Here is an 18,555-nt window from a genome sequence, read left to right on the forward strand (position 1 = left end):
TTTGCCGCCTTCATCCGCCTTGGTCCGGGCTGCTTTTTTTCCGGGCATTTCAACGACCGCAGCTTCGGGGACTTTGCACTGATTCCTCTCTATGTAATTCCGTAGTCCATTTCTTTCCTTACACTTGAGGATGGCGTCTAACATGTCTTGTGGGCATCACTCTCCAAAATCCGTGAGGTAGAAGAGGTTCAAACTCATTCAAGACACGATCTTCTTTAGCTACACGGACTATAAGATCTAACTTCATCTCAAGCAAGGGTGGGCAATAACGCACTCCATGTTATGGAATCACGGACTTAAGAGACGCTAGAAATGACAGATTCTCGGCATGTGTGCCGAGAGACGCTCCGAGTCTCGTAGACTTCTCTTTAATACCTTATCAAGAAAAGGGCCTCTCCCAAATTAGCCACACGACCAAACATGACCACATTCCGGCCACTTGTTGTTTCTCCGCGGCGTTAAGACCCAAGGCTGGTGTGCTAAGCACCGGCTTACATATCTCGTCAGCATTGTTTCCCAGGGTTGCTGCTGCACAATGATGGACTTATATACAGTAAGATGCTTCATTGACTGTCCCCAAACTTCAAACAAGTGATTATGGCCATTCTGAATCAGAAAAAAGGCTCTTTGTGAAAGTCATCACAATGGCAGCCGCAGACGAGATCGAAAATGCCACTCCGCCAGCGAGTTCCACCAACAGCGACGGAGAAGCACCAGCAACGGGGACTCACGGCCAACTGACATTCAAAGGCCCCAAGGATCCTGCAAACCCCAAGAACTGGTCGTTATTCAGAAGACTATTCATCACGTTTATATGGATAGCCGGAAACCTGGTGGCATCAGTGTCATCCAGCATCTTCAGCAGCGGCGCCCAAGCCATCAGCGAAGAGTTTCACGTCGGCACAGAGGTAGTCACTCTAGGAGTCAGTCTCTTCGTTATAGTAAGTTGAGAAAAGCCTCTGCCCATTTGTATGAACAAATTACAGAGCTTTAACTGAAAGACGAATCTCTATATCAGGGCTATTCTGTCGGCCCTCCCTTCTGGAGCCCTCTCTCTGAACATTTCGGACGACGATATCCCATGCTCGCCGGCATGGCCCTCTTCACAATCTTTTGCATCCCCGTCGCCGTCGGAAAGTCCCTCGCCACGATCCTCATCGGAAGATTCCTCTGCGGAGTCACCGGCGTAGCTCCCATCGCCCTCTTTGGCGGCGGCCTGGTCGACATCTGGCACCCCGAACAGCGCGCAATTGCCATGGCGACCGTCATCGGCATTGTCCTTGGCGGGCCCTTGCTGGCTCCGGTCATGGGGAATTTCATCACGGCGAGTCATTTGGGTTGGCGCTGGACAGGGTGGTTGAGTTGTATCATGGGGGGATCGTGTACGGTTCTGGTATTTTTTGGGTTGCCGGAGACGTATCCGCCCATTATACTTCAGAGACTACAGACTCAAGATGAAAAGAAGGAAACGGGAGGGTGGCACAGATTCGTCAGGGTATATCTGGTTCGACCCTTTGGTAAGGCATCCCTGCGTTCATATTTCTTCGACAGACATATTGATGGGTGTAGTGTTACTCGGAACGGAACCCATCCTGGTCCTCATGACGCTCTACCAAGCATTCGCCTACGGCATCCTCTACCTCGTCTTCTCATCCTACCCCATCATCTTTCGCGAACAGCGCCACTGGAAACTCGGTCTATCGTCTCTCCCCTTCTTAGGCATGATGGTCGGCGTCTTCATCGGCTCTGCCATGATCGTCACCCGCATCGTATTACTCCAGCGAGCAACTCGCAGGAAACAATCCAAAGAAAACCAATCCGAAGACTCCTCTACAAACCCTCCTGCGGCAGCCCCTCCCGAACGACGCTTACCCTTAATGATGGCCGGAAGCATCCTCCTACCCGTAGGACTCTTCATATTCGGATGGACTTCCGCACCGCAAATCCCCTGGGTAGGCATGATCATCGGCAGTCTCTTCGTCGGCTCCGGACTGCTGTGCGTCTTTGTCACGGCAATGACATATATCCTGGACGTCTACTCCCATGTGGCCAATAGTGCCCTGGGGGCAAACACTATTGTGCGATCTCTCTTTGCTGCTGGGTTTCCCTTGTTTGCGAGCTACATGTATAAAGGTCTCGGTGTGGCGTGGGCGTCAAGTGTGCTTGGATTCGTGAGCATGGCCATGATTCCGATTCCCGTCATCTTTTACAAGTATGGGCCTCGCATCAGGGCGCTTTCCAAGAATTTGATGGTATGAGCCATTGAACAGACTCAGCCTAGCTCAAATCTACATATAAGATACTTTGATTCTACCGGTACCTTATTAGGTATGTCACTGTTTTCATAATCTGCTAGTTGTAGTATATGATTGTATTATCAGCAAACATGAGGTGAGGTGTCTGATCATCGTATCCTTCTAACATTGATCTCCATCATACTAGCCGCCTACGCCGGAAAATACATTCCTGCGCTATGGCAACCTTATAACGAGTCATACTGGATAGCAGACTCAGATGCAAAAGATGTTGTTTCAGTCACAAGGGGTAGTCTCCCCATTCGTTCAGAAAATGCCGTCTTTCCTTGACAGATGCTACATAGAAAGTATAACCCAGGTCCCTCGCCAACTATTGGCGGGCTTCACCCTCTCGAACCCATTCGCAGACCGCCAAACACCGACAAATGCTCTTGAAAACATACACATACAAACCCTCAACCATTAGAGACCCAAGCTACCGACGCAGTGGCGCCACAGCCAACCACAGAATCCAAGGGCAAGCAATCAGGTGGATGAGAAACCACGGCAACAAGTTGATCGATCCCAAAAGCATGGCACGAGCATGGGCGACCACGGCTTCTATTTCGCCCGCGGACCCTCCAGGTAGCTCCACTTGACGATGCTCCTCGAGGATGTCATTCTCGAAGAGCATGACTAACAGCAAGAATAGCCCGACCAAGTATGCGGAGACCGTCAGGAAACATCGAGTGATGTTGTACAGGTTGGTGTTGGGCCTCCATGACAGGAAGATGATGGTGAAAAGGCATGTGGCTGTATAGTAGGCGCTCGCACGGTCGATTCGCATGGCCCGCATGCAATCTGCCACAGGCTCGTTGGACAGAGGCGCATTGATGCAGTACTTGTTGGTAAAGGTGCTGAACATGGAGACGATGTAAGCCGGAGCGTTTCTTAAGAGGTTCATGGTTGGTTGCTGCATAACTCGACTTGGTAAGACTTTGATCGAACCCGATGCTTGAAAGTTTCGGTCAAGATTGCCTGAACAGAATGTCAACGAAGTCTGTAGAGATCGTGATGGTGCGTAGCATGAGTAAATGGATTGACTGTGTCGTGATCAGACTTGCTCCATGACTGTCAGCCTTTTATAAGGTTACCTGTGTGTCGTCGTAGCAACTGTATCTGTGCCCTCAACTCAAGGAAAGTCATCCCAACCTTTCTCCCTCAAGGGAGTTGATGCCTTGAGGCAGTTGAAGTACACAAAACGCAGCTGCTCCCCAGCTGCTCTCCAGCCGCTCCCATCATACACAACTCGATTCTGCAGCCGACAACAAGCCCGTTGCACCGCGTTCAATCTGCTACTGATTCTCCTCGGGCAAGGGACCTGGAGAGTTGGACGTTCATCATTCACCACAATAACAGCTTCCACATTGTGATTCAGAGTAAAGCTGGTAGTCGTAGAGTATACATCATGTGATTCGACGAATATGCAGCACAAGGCCCTCGACGAAAGGAAATCGCGCCCACAAACTGCGTGATATGCAGCCACGGCGTCACCTCATTGTAGCGAGACAATGGAGGCCTGACCGCGAAGTGTCGTGACTAAGGAAGCTGGCCACCCTCTCGCGACGAAAGTGGGAATGCTCTGGGCGCGTAGACTCTGCCACGCCCGTTCTGATTTGAAGAACCAAGTCCATCATCCGACATCGCATAGGATGACCAGCTCCTGCAGGAACAGACAGAAGCGATCAACGGCCAACAGCGGAAGTCCAGGTCTCCTTATCATGGGCTCATGGACTCTTTTACCTCCGGCGTGTGGCATATACATGCACATACGCAGGAGATAGGGGCACGGAGGGTTGGTGAAACAGCAGACGCTTGTCAGCCCTCAGCTCCAGTTTCCAAGTCGAGCAGCATCAAGGCTGTGAGACTCCAGAGACTGCACCGCTTCATCGGGACTGTGGGTCGTTGTACCGAATGCTAGCCTGGACGAGTTTGAAACAGCCATCCAGGGGGTTTCTGTGGAGGCGCGCGTTAAAGAGAGTACTCCACGATCCGCGATAAAGGACAAGGGGGGGAAGAATCCGGCTCGACGGAAACAGCCAAGACACGGCCGGCTGCACAGGTATGCTGAGTCTGCCTGAGACACTGCCTATTGTGTTGCCCGCCATGCTGAGGAATGCCCTTTGTCCTGTCAACGCTGCAATCACCCGGTTTGTCTTGGAGTTTAATAGGCACTTTAACGAAGCACCTCGTTGATGTGGCTGGTGTGGCGTGGGCTTCCTCGTACAAGACACCCTTTCCACAGACACACTCACCAGATCTCACATGCCGAACCACACAAGCGACGGCACCGATGGATTGAGAGACGTCCACCCGAATTTGGATCATGACGAGAAAATTTTCAGAGAAGCGTGCTCCCTCCCAAAAAGGGCCAAGTGACCTCGCGGAAGCCCTCCGAATGGCTCGCGCTTCGGCAAAATGCAGCAGCTTTGGCGAGACGAGGTCAGATGAGTATCCCAAGGCACACAACGTTGGGCCAGCAGGGCTAACTGCCCTCGCCCTCACAAGAATCAGAAGAAGGCCCTCCATAGCTCGTAGTGGGTATCAGGGTTGTCAAGGCAGCGGAAATCTGAAAAAAGTGCGAGCGAGCATTTCGCGGTTGTGTCTCAGTCTTTTGGTATGGCATGTTAATATAAATCAAGAGAGACTCGACCAGGGAGGGGGCGTGTAAGTCGTGCGCGACGACCGGTTCGGGGAAGCGACACAAGTCTACACGCCCCCTTTTGTCTCTGCTAGCACTGCGTCCTTGCATTGCACGAGGAACGTTGACAATGGGATTGGATGCCTGCTCTGCACGTCGAGTGAATTAGTCCAGGCCCCAGCGATGCATGGGCGAATCAGAGACTGTGGAGTATGAATGTCGCGAAATTGAGAAGTGAATGGAGGGAAGTGTTCAAGGGTTGGCGGGCAACGGAATTGTAAGTGCCAATGCTCAACAGAAGCATGGTGCGACTCATCAGCCTCACAAGTGATATTGCAAATGGAAGTCAAAGACATTTCGCATCTCTGTCCCGCGCATTCCACGCAGCTGCCATTGTCTGCTGGTGGTTGTTCGTATTCCAGACGCCACGCAGGGAGGCCGCCGCTGCTGAGAATCCAAATATGGACAGACTCTCAAGAGATGGTGCGGTGACTGTTTTGGGGGCCGCTTTGTGCAGAGCGCCAAAGCCGGGATGAAGCGAGTGGGCAGGTTGAGTGCTGACGGGACCGCCGTACAGGCAGCCCTCGAGGAAACGGGCTTAGTCCGCTGCCGGTGATGGACGGGTTGAAGGGATGCTGACGGACGGGAGATGCTCAGGCGAAAGTTTGTCTGTAGCAGAAAATAGAAGCAGCGTACGCAATCGAAACACGAACATCCCCATGGCCAAGAGTGTGGTGTGCACAGAGGCATGTTCTTTCAAGATGTAGGTCTTTCCCCGAAGCGAGGCGCAATGTGATGGACAATAGACTCGGTCGAAGGCGATGGTGGGATGTAGGGGCGTGCAAGTCCGTCCTTCGAAGGATGGGTTGGATATCTGGCTGGTTGTTGGGGGAATGGCCGTAGACAGCTGGAGGGAAGCAATCCCACTCACAGCACCGCGTATTGAAATGGCACATCTTGGTAGGTAATGGACAATAGTCGTAGCCGTCTCGACAGGAGCAACGGCATGCCATCTGACGTCCGAACTGGTGGTGACAGCCACAAGCCAATGGAAGCCATCCATGGCACTCCCCTGCTGGAACCCGCACCCACTCGCCACAATGAAGCAAAGAGCTCCCTGCCTCATGTGCGTAATAGTCCGTATCGCGGGGCCACATACACACATACGATACAGCAGTGTTCTCGTATGTACATACAGTACGTAGACCCTCGGATCGTCGTTCGTGGTCATGAGGACTAATGCAAAGAGCGTCCGGCACCAAGATGTGCGTCACCACGGTGAGACTCGTGAGAGAGACGAAGGCACTAGCAGATTCCAAGTCCCATCGGCTCCGAACTGATAGTAGATAGTATCCATCATCGTGCTTGTCGATAGAGATGCTGCTCTGACATTGGATAGGTAGGCAGACGTGCTCTGCTTGGTGGGTTTGGCGAGAGTGTGTCATTGGCATGGCCGGTCCAGTCTGTGGGTGCATGGATGGAGGGATGGAGGGATGAATGGGGCCATGCAGGACCGAGTCCCATGACTGCGTCTTGCTCTCAGCTAGTCCGGTAGTTGACCAGCATCAACGCCTTCTATCATTGGCGAGCCCGTCTGGCGATTGCGTAGCCGGTCCCAAGTAGCACGACTCTGTGCTTGGTAGGACTTGGTCGCCCTCTTGGCCGTGCGTTCATAGCGGGTTATGGCGTAGCCAGGTTTTTGGCTGGGGGTTTCGCCGCGATACCGTCATGATGGCAAACAGTGGAAGCGATGGCCGGCGCTGGACGCACATCATCGCGCAGAGTTGAGGCTCTTCGGACAAAACGGCTGCACGTCAGCGAGGCTGTGGCCGGGGAGCTGGGGCTGGTGCCGCGATCGGGTGTCGCCATCTGTGCATCACCATCGGCGTCCGGGTTGCCTCTGGGATGAGGCAGTGAAACTCGACGGAAAAGGTGAGCGAGGGTACGGATAGAGGTGAAGAGAGACGGGAGAGAGAAGAGCCTGGGGTATCGCTATCGCCAGGATTGGCCGAGTGCCGGCTATCTCCTGGAGGTGTGGCGCATGGCCGGCTGGTGGCTTGTGGCTCGCGTTAGGGTCTCCTCCTAGGGCCATTAGCGAGGGGCCACAAAAGGCCGCGAGGTGGGCAAGGTGGGCAGCCCTCTCCAGTCTCCGTCAGTGATTCACTGCAGGTGCTGGGGCATGGATGGCTGCCAGGCAGCACAGCCCAGGCGGCTGAAGAGCCCTGACAGCAGTTGACAGAAGCCTGGAGTCTAGGGCCACCATGCCTGTAACTCAGTGGCTCTAGTGGCCGGAGCGGCAGGGTCTCGTCTGACGTGACCGGGAGGAGGTCGATGACGGCGCTGGTGTCCCTGCCGCGGGTGCTGTTAGTGGCCTGGTGGTGGTTCTGTGGCTGCGCTAACAGGGCGCGCCTAGAAGCGGACCGACGCCATGGCCCATCGATAGCCTCCCGCTCCTCATCGAGCTCGACGCCTACTGGCTCCTCAACCCTGCCAGGACTGCAACATTGTGGCTTGTCAGTCAGTCCATCGGTCCCGTCTTTGGACAATCAATCAGCAGAGGCATCGAGTCGAATCGGACGCTGCGCTCGAATGGCGCCGATCGCCGAGTCGAAGCTAATACTTACTGCTGCTGCTGCTGCTGGTCTGATGCAGGCGAGTCTGACAGGACAAGACAAGACGCGACGCGATGCGAGTGCGATGCTGGATGCCTACAGGCAGGGCAGGGTAGGCAGAGACTGAGGTGCACCAGCTTCAGCCCCCCCGGCGATGGAGAGACTCGCGCTACTGCTGATGCTAATGCGAATGCTCGTGATGCTACTGTACAAGCTCCAAGTCCGAACGATGCAGCTCGCAAGCTACATACTACTGCCAGGCAACTGGATGAGTCAATCCCCGTCTGGGCCCGCGATCCGAGACGTGCGTCAGTGTGTTCTGCATCCCTCGGCCTGGACCGCGGTCTTTTCGTTGGCCAGCGGTGGTGACATTGATGCTGAGGATGGGCTTGGCTGGTCGTCGGAAGCAGAATTGGCGCTCGGTGTTCGCGGTAGGGCTAGGATGGAGCTGGATTGCTGCTGCTCCCTCGCGAGCAGCTTCATCAGCCGCCCTGGACGCGGTGTCTTGCCAGTCTCAGCGTCCAATTTGACGGTATTTTGAGCTGCTGCGTTTCGCTGCTGCCGGTCTGTGCCATTGGCCAACAGCTCGCGCTGTTTCGAATAGTAAGCGCATATGCAAGCAGCAGCAGCAGCAGCAGCAGCACGTCGGGAGGCCCTCTGTGCTGCTGCTATTTTCAGCCCCGGCGCTGAAGAATCGCGCGTGCCTGTTTCGAAATTCTGCAGCCTGCGCCAATGCAGTGGCCGTCAGCGAAGCAGCACTGGCTCCCTCTCTGGATGTTTGCGATGTACAGACAGAGCAGGAAGCGAGATGCCAGATGCTAGTGTCGACGATGGACGGCAGCCTGTGCGCACTTTTGCATCAGCTATTACTAGCCTTCATGGTCTCTATCTGCCTCGACAGGTACGTGGTAGTATGTAATACCACCTGCTCGAAGCAAGCAAGCAAGCAGCTCATCGCAAACAGCATTCTTGTCCTTCCCTCTTCTGGCTGGCCGTTCAGGAACTGGTTGACTGGGGGAGCCAGGGAAAACCCACCGGCCGTGGCTATGTATGGACGCTCAGCCGCGCCGCTATACTGGACTGGCCCGTGGTGATGCAGCTGCGCACCCACACCCGGACGTGCAGACGAACAGGAGGGAGTCATCGGAGAAGCCCTTGGCCTCGTTAGCGCTCTGGGAGATGCCTCACATGCCTCGCCGGGGACGACGCCCACTCCCCCATGGAGCCCGCACGAAGTAGGCAGAAAGCGGAAAGACGGCAGGGGTTGAGGTGCAGGACTTCATGTCGAGACTCTCGATATGGCTGGCCAAGGCCTGTGGAGGGGGGGGCGTGTGAAACAGGAACACGACGGCCAAAAGCGGCCACGGTTGTGTCTCTTGGCTTTCCCACTCCCACCCGCACCCCCTCGCCGCTTTGCTCGTCTTTATAATAAGTCTGCGATGCACCCTCACCTCGCTCTCGATCCAGCTCTTCCAGGCAACAAACGCACAGCAACCACCCCCCACAAGCTCTTCTTTATCCCGTTGCAACTGTCTTGCATTGCATTCCGGACAAGGATCAAAGGGCACCACTCGACACTCAACCGCAACGTGAACAATCTACAAAAGGCTCTTGATACCCACCTTTGTTGCCTTGTTCCCTTTCACTCTTACACCAACCAACCAACCAACCAGCCAGCAAGACGAGCAACGGGACATATACCTGGATCTGTTATCGCCTTTCAACAGAGATAGAACACAACGAGTCTTGATAGTCCCGTCCCGCCTGACCGTGACCTGAGCATCAGCATCTGCTTGTCGTCGTCTACACCACACACAAAAGGGCCAGCTTCGGCTCATACCCTCGCCATCAGAGATATATATCTTGTCCATCTCAGGCTTGCTACATCTCCTGCGTACGACGCGCACCATTACCCGTCGCAACTCGGACACAATGTGCACCACCAACGTCTACACCTACGTCTACTCAGACGGCCACAAGGAACAGTCGCGCCAGCCCGTCCTCTGCCACAAGTCGCAGCACGGCCAGCCCTGTCCCAACAACGTCGTCTTCCAGCACCCCAACCAGTTCATCCAGTACAACGACTCAGCACTGGGCACCTCGCCCAGCTCTCCCTTCGTCAGCCAGTTCCCGCCCACGCCCACATACAGCCCGCGATCCGGTACACCAAACTACCGCTCTGGAGACGAGTCAGACCGTTCGCGCCGCAGCAACTCAAGCTCACGGCGCCGCTCTTCCAGCCTCTACATCAACGGACAAAAGGTGATTGACCTGGATCGCCACAATGCAGGCTCACGGCGCGAGCGCATCGTCTTGGTCGAAAGCCCGCCCACTCCGCGGACTCCTCCCACTTCCTTCAACTTTCCCAGCACAGCGCCGCCCTCGCCTAATGCCAGCGCCAACGCTTTCGCCTCTACTTCCATGTATGGCTCTTCTCCCCGGGGATCCGACTCCAGCTTTTCCCGCCGGCCCATCATTGTCGATGAGCGGACGCGACCAGAGCGTGTGGAGCGAGCCGAGCGGGTAGAGCGACCTCGCATCCAGGTCGAGGTGGTGGAGGCAGTCCCTTCGGGGCGGACTTCCAAGCATGATCGTCACTCTTCCACCAGCTCCCGCGACAGCCACGGACGGAGCAGCGCAGATGACGAGGAGACCATGCGACGCCGCCGCGAGCGAGAAGAGCGACGGGTCGAGAAGCAGCGGGAGGAAGAGGAAGAGCGACAGCGCCGCATCCGCCTGCGCATCGCCAAGGCCAACGCCGAGATCAACAAGCGGCCCCCGGTGCCGATGCCTCCCGCGCCCCTGCGCGCCTCGTCTTTCAAGGCCGCAGCCGGCGGCGACGATGATGCCAACGTCAAGAAGCTCACAGACAGCGTGCGACGCATGAGCTTTGAGGAGGAGCGCCGCGAGGAAAAGGCCCGCCTCCTCGCCCGCAAGGACGAGCAGCGCGAGGAGGACGAGGCCCAGCGCCAGCGCCTTGCCGAGCGCATGATGCCGAGGCGCCGGTCCACCGTCTCGGCGGGCAGCCGTCGCCACCGGGTGGTGTACGATGACGGCGCCTACCGATGGGAGTAAAGGCGATGATGCTCCTGGCGCCATCGCTTCTCCCTTTCCCTCTGTCTCTGTGTCTACATTGACATGTTCTCTCTTTCCTTATACTTGTATTCCACCTTTCCTTTGTCTTGATATGAGCTATCTATATCCTGGATGACACGAGCAGATTCCCGATCCTGCTTGGAGGAGGTCGAAAGAGAAAAAAAGGTCTTTCTTACGACACAAAAAGTAAAAAAGAAAACAAACCACAAAAAAAAAGGGTTTCGCAGGGCACGCGTGTTTGGCATTTGGTTCATTACAAGCGAGCGATGATTTTCCTCCTCTGTTTCCCTTTGGAGAGGATTTTCTTGTATACTATGACTTTTACGATACCTATATAATACCCCAATAACGAATATCAGTGGAGTTGCTTCCTTTCTCTCCATCTGAAGCTTACGAGTTCCATGTAAATCCGTGCAGAGTGTGCGCACTGTCTCTCTGTCGCTCTTCTCTTGTCTCCTCGCCATGGTGGCCACCAGTGTTCATTCTGCAGCTGGTCTGTCCGTCCTCCGTCGTCTGCATATACACACACCCCCCTTCCACCCTTCCTTTCGAGATGGTCGCACTCTAGACGGGCCAAGAGCTGCATGGCGACGGGGAGCGCAGGTGGGCTGGCTGGGACCTGGACGCAATCAGCAGCTTTCTGGCCTCTTTCTTCTTCTTCTCTTTGGTCGCCACAGTTTGTGCGTGTCAGCGACTTGAAACGTTCAGCTCCTCCTTCTTTATGCTTCCTCCTGTATTCCTTTCTCCTTCTTTTCCTTCCCTTTCCCCTTCATCGTCCCCTACTTTGTTTCTTTTGCGAAACATATACTATGACGGATGAATAGGGTGTCAGGTAGCATTTCATAGATATGGAGTAGAAAAAAGCACATTTATCCGACTGCACACACCCTCCTCTTTCACCATCTCCCTATCCTATCCTCTCATCCGCCCACACACCTTTCGCACTTTTTTTTTTCTCTACCTTGTGACAAGAGGATGCAGCCTGCATATGCATCATGCAGTTCCTAATAAGAAGCAGAGCAGAAGAGAGAGAGAAAAAAATGCATCATGCAACGCCCCGGAGCCCCGGCCGTCTCGCATTCTTATCGATAGAACAGTGTGTGTGCTATTGACAATATAAATATTGTATGCAGGTGCTTTTCATTAAGTAAAAGAGAAGAGGAAAAGCTGCCTTTTACGTGAAAGCGCGATGGCGGGCTTCGCCCGTTTGTCCAGTAGGATGAAAAGGCGAGACACCATTTCTGTTCTATTCATCCCACGAGTGGTTTTGATTGATGCCCGAGGCGAGGAGTCTGGAGACGCGATAGGTTGCAGTTGGAGAGAGAGTGAGAGTGTGTGTGAGTGGGTTTTTTTTTTGGTAGTGGGTTTTGGGGGCATGGGAACAGGGGAAGTGGATGGAGAGACTGGGATGTAAGGCCGGGGGAGAGCAAGGGGAAGAGGGTGATGTTTGTATGGGGATTTACAACTGTTGTTCTGTTAATATACCTAGAAGGTAGGTGAGATGTTGCTGTCGTGGTGCTACAGGATGAGCGGTTTATGGATGCGCGATTATCTTCTGCTTGCGTTGAAACAGCTCTGATATTACTGACGATCGCGTAGAGAGGAGGAGGGCCATCAGAATAAAGCAAAAGAAGAGGATTGAGGGAGTGAAAAAAGCCGCGCGAAAAAGGGAAACATGATGGAACAAGCGAGGAAGCGAAAAATAATGTGCGAAGATGTCTGTTGATGCCCTCACGCGATCGCTGAAAGCGTCAACACTGTTGACAAGTAAGAACTCGGCATCAGCTAAAGAAACAGATGAAAAAAAAAAATCATGTTCTCGTGATGGATCGATTTTTTTTTCTTTTGCGTCTGTTCATTCGCCAGGTCTTTTGCAGCCCTCATCACCTAACCCACCACCCTCTCACAGGGCATCATCTCCCTCTCGGCTCTACAAACGTCTTTCCCATGTGCAAGTGCCAGGGAATACAGCCACAAAAACAAAAGCATGTGTCTGGCTGGCTGGAAGGTCTGGTTCCTGGTTTCTTCTGCACGTATCATCTCACAATATCATCCGGCTTTTTTCTTCCCCAACATTGGCTATCCACATTTGGTCCGGATCGTTTCCACTCACACTCGCTGCGAGACTCGGGCTTACACGGACGTTGGCGGGATACATATGTATGTATGTATGGGGTCCATGTAGGTATGTCGACGGAGTGCAAGAAATTACGTAGTACAGAGTCTGTAGAAGAAGAAAAGCAGAAGGGGAAAAGGAATAAAGAAGAGAATAGGGAAGGGAAAAGACATATATAACGCACACGTCTCCCTTGCGCTGATTCCACATATTAGATTCCTTACATGATGCTTCATCTATGCATGCAGAGCAAATGCCGGATATTGATGTTGAAGCCGGGCAAGGCAGGGCACCAAATGGTATTTCGTAGGCAGAACTTCTTGAGAGAGCGCACACACAGATTGTACCTCCAGCACGTCCAAGCCCATCTAGGCTGCTCGAGCTCGTGCTCATGCTGCTCATGCTCATGCCACACATACCTTACCTTACATACATATATGCACGCGCACATGTATGTACAGCTTACATGCCGACCGCGCGCGTCCGCCAAGCAAGGCACGTCCAAATGAGTAGTCGAGACAGAAGACGACGTCGCAAGGATGGGTAGCATCGAAAGAGAGAGAGAAAAAAAAACAGCGGGACTCTTCTCTTGTAAGTGGACGAGGACAGCGAAATGGCTGCGACCTGCAGTAGTCGAGAACACCAGAGTATATGCACACGCCTCTCCCTTTGTCTGGCCGAGAAGCACAGTGAAAAAAAAGAGTAAAGTCACCCGGGACGGCACGCGGGAAACTTCGGCGTGGAGCTTTTCTTTATTTTGCTGCTCTTTTTATTTTGACTGCCTTTCTTGTTTGGCTTCCTGGGGGAGGGGGGAGGGGGGCCTTGTGTCGGGTCTTCTTGTTCTTTCGGGTTGTGTGACAGGCAAGGGGGGGTGTTGCGATGGGATGTGATTGGGTGCGCGGGAGGAGAGCGTTAAGAAAATGAACCGGGAGGGGATCACGTTCAGCTTGCTTTGTTCGAGTTACGGGTCAAGGGGGAGGTTTGTATTGTATGGGAAGTTGCTTGATACCCTCGGTAGTTGTGAGTATCTCAGGCAATATGGGGCGTACATTTTGTTGATGCTGGCACCAACCGGCGTATGGGAAGTAATCTCGCTGGAAGGGGGGGGGGGGGGGGGGGGCAGAAGTGGCCTGTCAGCATTCGTGGACACTCATATTCCGTACGTCTCCCGACGTTCATCGTCTTCCCCCTGTGATTGAAACTGCCCAGAAGCATCGCCGATCAGGCGAGCTTGAAGCACTTGATCCTACGAATTATAGTGGCAGGAAAATTCCTCTCCAATACTTATCATACAGTATCCGGTTTTCTTTGCAGGCCGCGTCGTATCACTCGGAAGAAGCACTTACGGTAGGGTTGGCTGCAACTTATCTAGCAGAACAGGAGGAGTATCTGCAATCCTTAATGCGTTTTTGCTCATCAATGAGGAGGTATACTCAGGGCACGTGAGGCAAATTATACATAGTCTCTGAGTGTCCGTGTCGTAAAACTGCCAGGGCGGTTTTGAAAGGTTACACCGATTCACCTCCTCATAACGAGCAAAAAGGGTACTTATAGGGCCAGTCTACCATGGCCTTTAAACAGATTGAATATAAGTAACTGTGGACTGTCAAGTACGTAGTGCATGTGCAACAGGTAGAACTCATACTTCTCTCATCCTACTCAAGAATCCATCGGCTTCAGAGTATGTGCAGGTATTCTATGTATGACATATGGATATAGAGCTCAGGATACTTGAAAACCCACGTTGGAACAAGAGCGGAATACCAGACTGACTTTGTCACAGAAACACCTTTGGTTAGTTATTATTGTTGTTGTATATCTGGAACAGCCTCTGACTGGAACGGGCTTGATTCATTCGAACGGCGCTTGCTGATATCAAGATACTCTGGAACATGGCCTCGAAAACGCTCATATACTACCCCAGTGTACACTCCATCATTCTAACAACGTGCCTCGCTTTTTCAATGATTGACTTCTGCATTCATAAGACCAGTATTCTTGTATAGCATGCAGCCATCTACATCTTCATCTGCCGAGCTTGGTCTCGATACCCATTCAATCACTAAATGACCCTACCAACTGCTATCTTTGATGATAGAGATACCTGTCACGGGCAATAATCAAGCCTTGATAGCAGCCAAAAGCGTCTCCGCCCTCGCAATCGCCCGCTGGACAAAAGCCCGGTTCTTCTCCGTCCGCCGAAGGGCCTGCTCGCGGAACTGCAAATAGCGCACTTTGTTCTGCGACTCCTCCAGGCTCAAGTAGGTCAGCTCATAGATCTGCTGGAGGGTATCCAGCGATTTAGCGTCCGCCGATGCCTCACGCAGCTTTGCAACGAGCTGGTCCTGGGCTGCGTCATACACCTTCTTGTCCGTCTTCATCTTGCTCACGGCCGTTTCGACGTCTGTGCCTAGACTGGTAAGCACCGTTTGCTCTGTCTGAGTCTCCTTGTTGAATTGCGTCTTCTTTTCTTCTAGGTCCTTCTCAATGTCAGAAAGCTGTAGCGGAGAATTTGTTAGCATTTGGAAAGATCAGTTGTAAAGCGGTTTCTGACAAGAACATACCTTGCCACGTACATCGGGGGCACGCAGGCGGTCCTGAATGTCCATGAATTCCTTCATCCACTTCGCCAAATGGCCGTCCAGGTCATCATCCGGAGGCTGAGGCGGCTTTGGCGGCTTAATGTGCGGAGCCCAAGCAACCGAGTGAACAGGGCCACTGTGCTCAGAGAGCACTCGTATGCACTTGTTGGTCGAAGTGTCCCAGATCCTGACTGTCTTGTCTTTGGACCCCGAGGCAAACTGTACGCCTTCTGGAGCCCAGGAGACAGCATTTACCCAATCTCCGTGGCCATCAAGCGTTGCATTGCAGGAACCCGTGACCGGGTCCCAGACTTTGATCTTGCAATCATAAGATGCCGAGATCAGGATGCTTCCGTTGGGATTCCATGAGACACCTTTGACGGTATCGACGTGGCCTTTGAGTACCAGCTTACGCTCGCCAGTGGCTGGATCCCAGATCGTCACCTGCTTGTCATCCATTCCGGAGGCGAACAGCTTCGAATCAGGCGACCAGCCAACACCAAAGACTTGGGTCCAGGTATTTCCAACCGGAATGCCCTTGTACTCGCCGGTCAAGATGTCCCAGACTCTCATTGTATGGTCGTCTGAACCCGTCAAGATGCGAGTGCCGTCGGGAGACCAAGCAAGGGTCGGCATATCATAATTGCTCGCCTTGAGCGTGGCAAGGCACTCTCCCGTCTCTGCAACCCAGAGCCTCAGCGTACCGTCTGCGGAAGCCGAAGCCAGCTTCGTGCCGTCGGGAGACCAGGAGACGCACATGACGCCCGCCGCATGAGGGAGGGTAAAGTTGCATGCATTTGTCGTGGAGTCCCAGATCTTGAGAGTGCCGTCCGCCGAGCCCGATGCGAGTAGTTTGCCATCGGGCTCCCAGGCGACTGTCCAGACGTCGCCGGCGTGGCCTTGAAGAGTTGCCTTGCAGTAGCCGGTTTCTGGGTCCCATATTTTGATGGTCTTGTCTTGAGATGCTGATGCAATTTTGGTGACGGTTTCTTTAGTGATGATTGACTTTTCTTCCCCGGTAAGGGACGATGTTACGGTGGTCTCTGATTCGGCCATCGTGTAACAAGAGAGTGTGATGAATTATCAATAGTGGATGCCGGTTTGTGTTGCCTTGCAATGGCAGATCATGGAGAAGGGATGCTGTGTAATTCTCTCTCAATAGGCACATATTTATATTCGAACTGACTGAACGTCCTATGGTGTATCATGTCCAATTCAAGATAGCTTCCCATTGCATTTGGGACACGCCGCCGTTCAAGAGCAGAAGCAAGGTTGCAATTCTGTCACCGTCATATTCCAAATCCTCCAGCTTTCAATTGAAGCGAGCCGGCTGGCGAATCAATCCGCAACGCGTACTTCCATAGCTCTCTCATGTCTTCCACGATTCTCTTCAAGGGAGCTGAATTGATGCAGCAAATTCCAAAAGAGACAACAAGAGCCAGCTGAAAGCGGTTCTGTTGAAGAGATTTACCTTATATGGGATGCTCAGCCAGCCACATCTGGTGATGTCCTTTCCTGGTTCGGCCCTGTATGAGGGGCTGACATTCCGCTCTACAGCCAAGCAGCGTGGGTGTTGATGCAGAATTTCAGTCTCTGACACCTATCGGATTGCAGATGCTCGGCTGAAACTGTTGTTCTGTAATGCCATTGGTGTTGCTGTTGTGGCTTAGCAGCTGCATGTAAGACTTCGCTTCATTAAATGCCTGTCACTTCAGCTACCTATGCGTACCTGGTAAGATGAACTTGTAGGCAACTTCTCTCGGTTTTCTCCGACTCAAATCCTTCGTCCAAAAAATACCAGTTGTTATTCCCCTTGGCTTTCTTAAAATCAAGACACTCAACTGCCAGCTAGAATTCCTATAAGTAAACTGTATGCTAGAATAGGGGCGGCATTGGTCACACTGTTCAAGTATTCGCTGTCTCCTATCGCAGCATCTCCATTCGTTGACCCCTTATTACTACAGGATGGAAACCATGAGTAAGCCAGCTTCGAGCAACCATACAGGTCTAATCAGGATTATGTATAAAGTCCATCAGGACTACGAGAAGATGATAAGATAGATAGTAATACACTGCAGCCCCTCCTCGTCTATATGAAACCTCATATGCAGTGATGATGCAGGCGAAGAGCAACAATTGGTCGAGGACCATCACCCCGCACCTCTGAGCTGTTCACCATTTCTCCCTCTTGCAAAACCACGCGTTCAGCGTAGATTCTCGAGAGGAAGCAACTGCAATCTCGCTCGCAGAAAAACAAAAATGCTTCCCGTTCAAGAAGCGACCTACTTGGTCGCGCCCAACTGGACGTACCTCCCAGGCGGCTCCATCTCCCTCGGCAACATCGTTCTCGACCCCTTCCGCCCTCAGCACGTCCTCTCCAAGCCGACGAAGCCGCTGCCCGAGACGGAGACGGCGTTGGAGTACAACTGGATGCTTGAGACGGAGAGGCTCCGCGGCATCAACGTGGGCATCTGGAGTCGCATGTTTGATAAGCTCAGTGTCAAGCTGGGTCCGAGACGTAACAGGGGCCAAAAGATCACGATCTACATGAAGGCGCTGGAGACGATATACTTCAAGGAGCTGCCCTCGAAGGCAGATATTCAGGAGCGCGCAAACGAGGAGGAAGTCCGCAGCATATTGGGCCGCAGCAGCTTATTTCGGTACCCTGTGTACATGATAACGGGCGTGAAGATTGCAAGGGGGTTCCAGATCGTTCATGAGGGCACGGAGCAATACTTCTTCGGTATTGGGGCAACCGGCGCCGGCACCCCGCAGCTGGCTGTCGGGGCCAGTGCTGGCATGAGCTCGAGGACGACCAGGTCGGATGAATTTCTGTCTGGCAATGCAATCGTCTTTGCATACCAGCTGCTGATCATCAAGCCGAAGGGCTGGCGAGAGAGGATGACGTATGATCTGTGTGACTTTCATCACAAGGCGGCTTTGCTGGTGGATGACGATGGACGTGATGAACTAGAAGAAGAGGAGGAAGAAGATGTGGAATTTGAGCTTATCACAGGGACGGATGAGAATATCGCCACGGTTCAAGAGAGGCTCGTGCCTCTGAATCCTGACAATCCGCAACAGCATGCATGGGTGTTTCAGGCTGTCTGATATTGGACTATACAAGCTACCGGTTGCGAGTACTGGGAATGTCTACTTAAATTGTGTTTCTCTCGATTGGTTTCATAGGGTCTTTTTTACGATATAGCATTTG

The 18,555-nt window shown here is 53.1% G+C and overlaps 4 protein-coding genes across 4 annotated transcripts; 3 read left to right on the forward strand and 1 right to left on the reverse strand.

The window, feature by feature from the left end:
* Nucleotides 1-644: 644 nt before the first annotated feature.
* TRIREDRAFT_67692 (uncharacterized protein) lies at nucleotides 645-2,258 on the forward strand (the record flags this gene model as incomplete). Its single annotated transcript, XM_006968249.1, has 3 exons — nucleotides 645-941; nucleotides 1,019-1,517; nucleotides 1,570-2,258. The coding sequence occupies 3 exons, from the start codon at nucleotides 645-647 to the stop codon at nucleotides 2,256-2,258; spliced, it is 1,485 nt and encodes a 494-aa protein (XP_006968311.1).
* Nucleotides 2,259-9,059: 6,801 nt separating this feature from the next.
* Nucleotides 9,060-10,963, forward strand: TRIREDRAFT_123476 (uncharacterized protein). Its single transcript, XM_006968250.1, has one exon. It carries the CDS (start codon nucleotides 9,480-9,482, stop codon nucleotides 10,620-10,622), a length of 1,143 nt encoding a protein of 380 aa, XP_006968312.1. The 5' UTR covers nucleotides 9,060-9,479; the 3' UTR covers nucleotides 10,623-10,963.
* Nucleotides 10,964-15,449: 4,486 nt separating this feature from the next.
* Nucleotides 15,450-16,316, reverse strand: TRIREDRAFT_30465 (uncharacterized protein; the record flags this gene model as incomplete). Its single annotated transcript, XM_006968214.1, has 1 exon — nucleotides 15,450-16,316. A coding segment is annotated over one exon (867 nt), but the record flags the coding sequence as incomplete, so codon positions are not given.
* Nucleotides 16,317-17,600: 1,284 nt separating this feature from the next.
* Nucleotides 17,601-18,452, forward strand: TRIREDRAFT_110778 (uncharacterized protein; the record flags this gene model as incomplete). Its single annotated transcript, XM_006968251.1, has 1 exon — nucleotides 17,601-18,452. The coding sequence occupies one exon, from the start codon at nucleotides 17,601-17,603 to the stop codon at nucleotides 18,450-18,452; it is 852 nt and encodes a 283-aa protein (XP_006968313.1).
* Nucleotides 18,453-18,555: the final 103 nt, after the last annotated feature.

The sequence above is a fragment of the Trichoderma reesei genome (assembly GCF_000167675.1).
Source record: "Trichoderma reesei QM6a unplaced genomic scaffold TRIREscaffold_22, whole genome shotgun sequence".
Lineage (NCBI taxonomy): Eukaryota > Fungi > Ascomycota > Sordariomycetes > Hypocreales > Hypocreaceae > Trichoderma > Trichoderma reesei.

Bases quoted from the DNA above. Each gene is read 5' to 3' on its own strand.
- TRIREDRAFT_123476 (XM_006968250.1), top strand. From the start codon at position 9,480: ATGTGCACCACCAACGTCTACACCTACGTCTACTCAGACGGCCACAAG.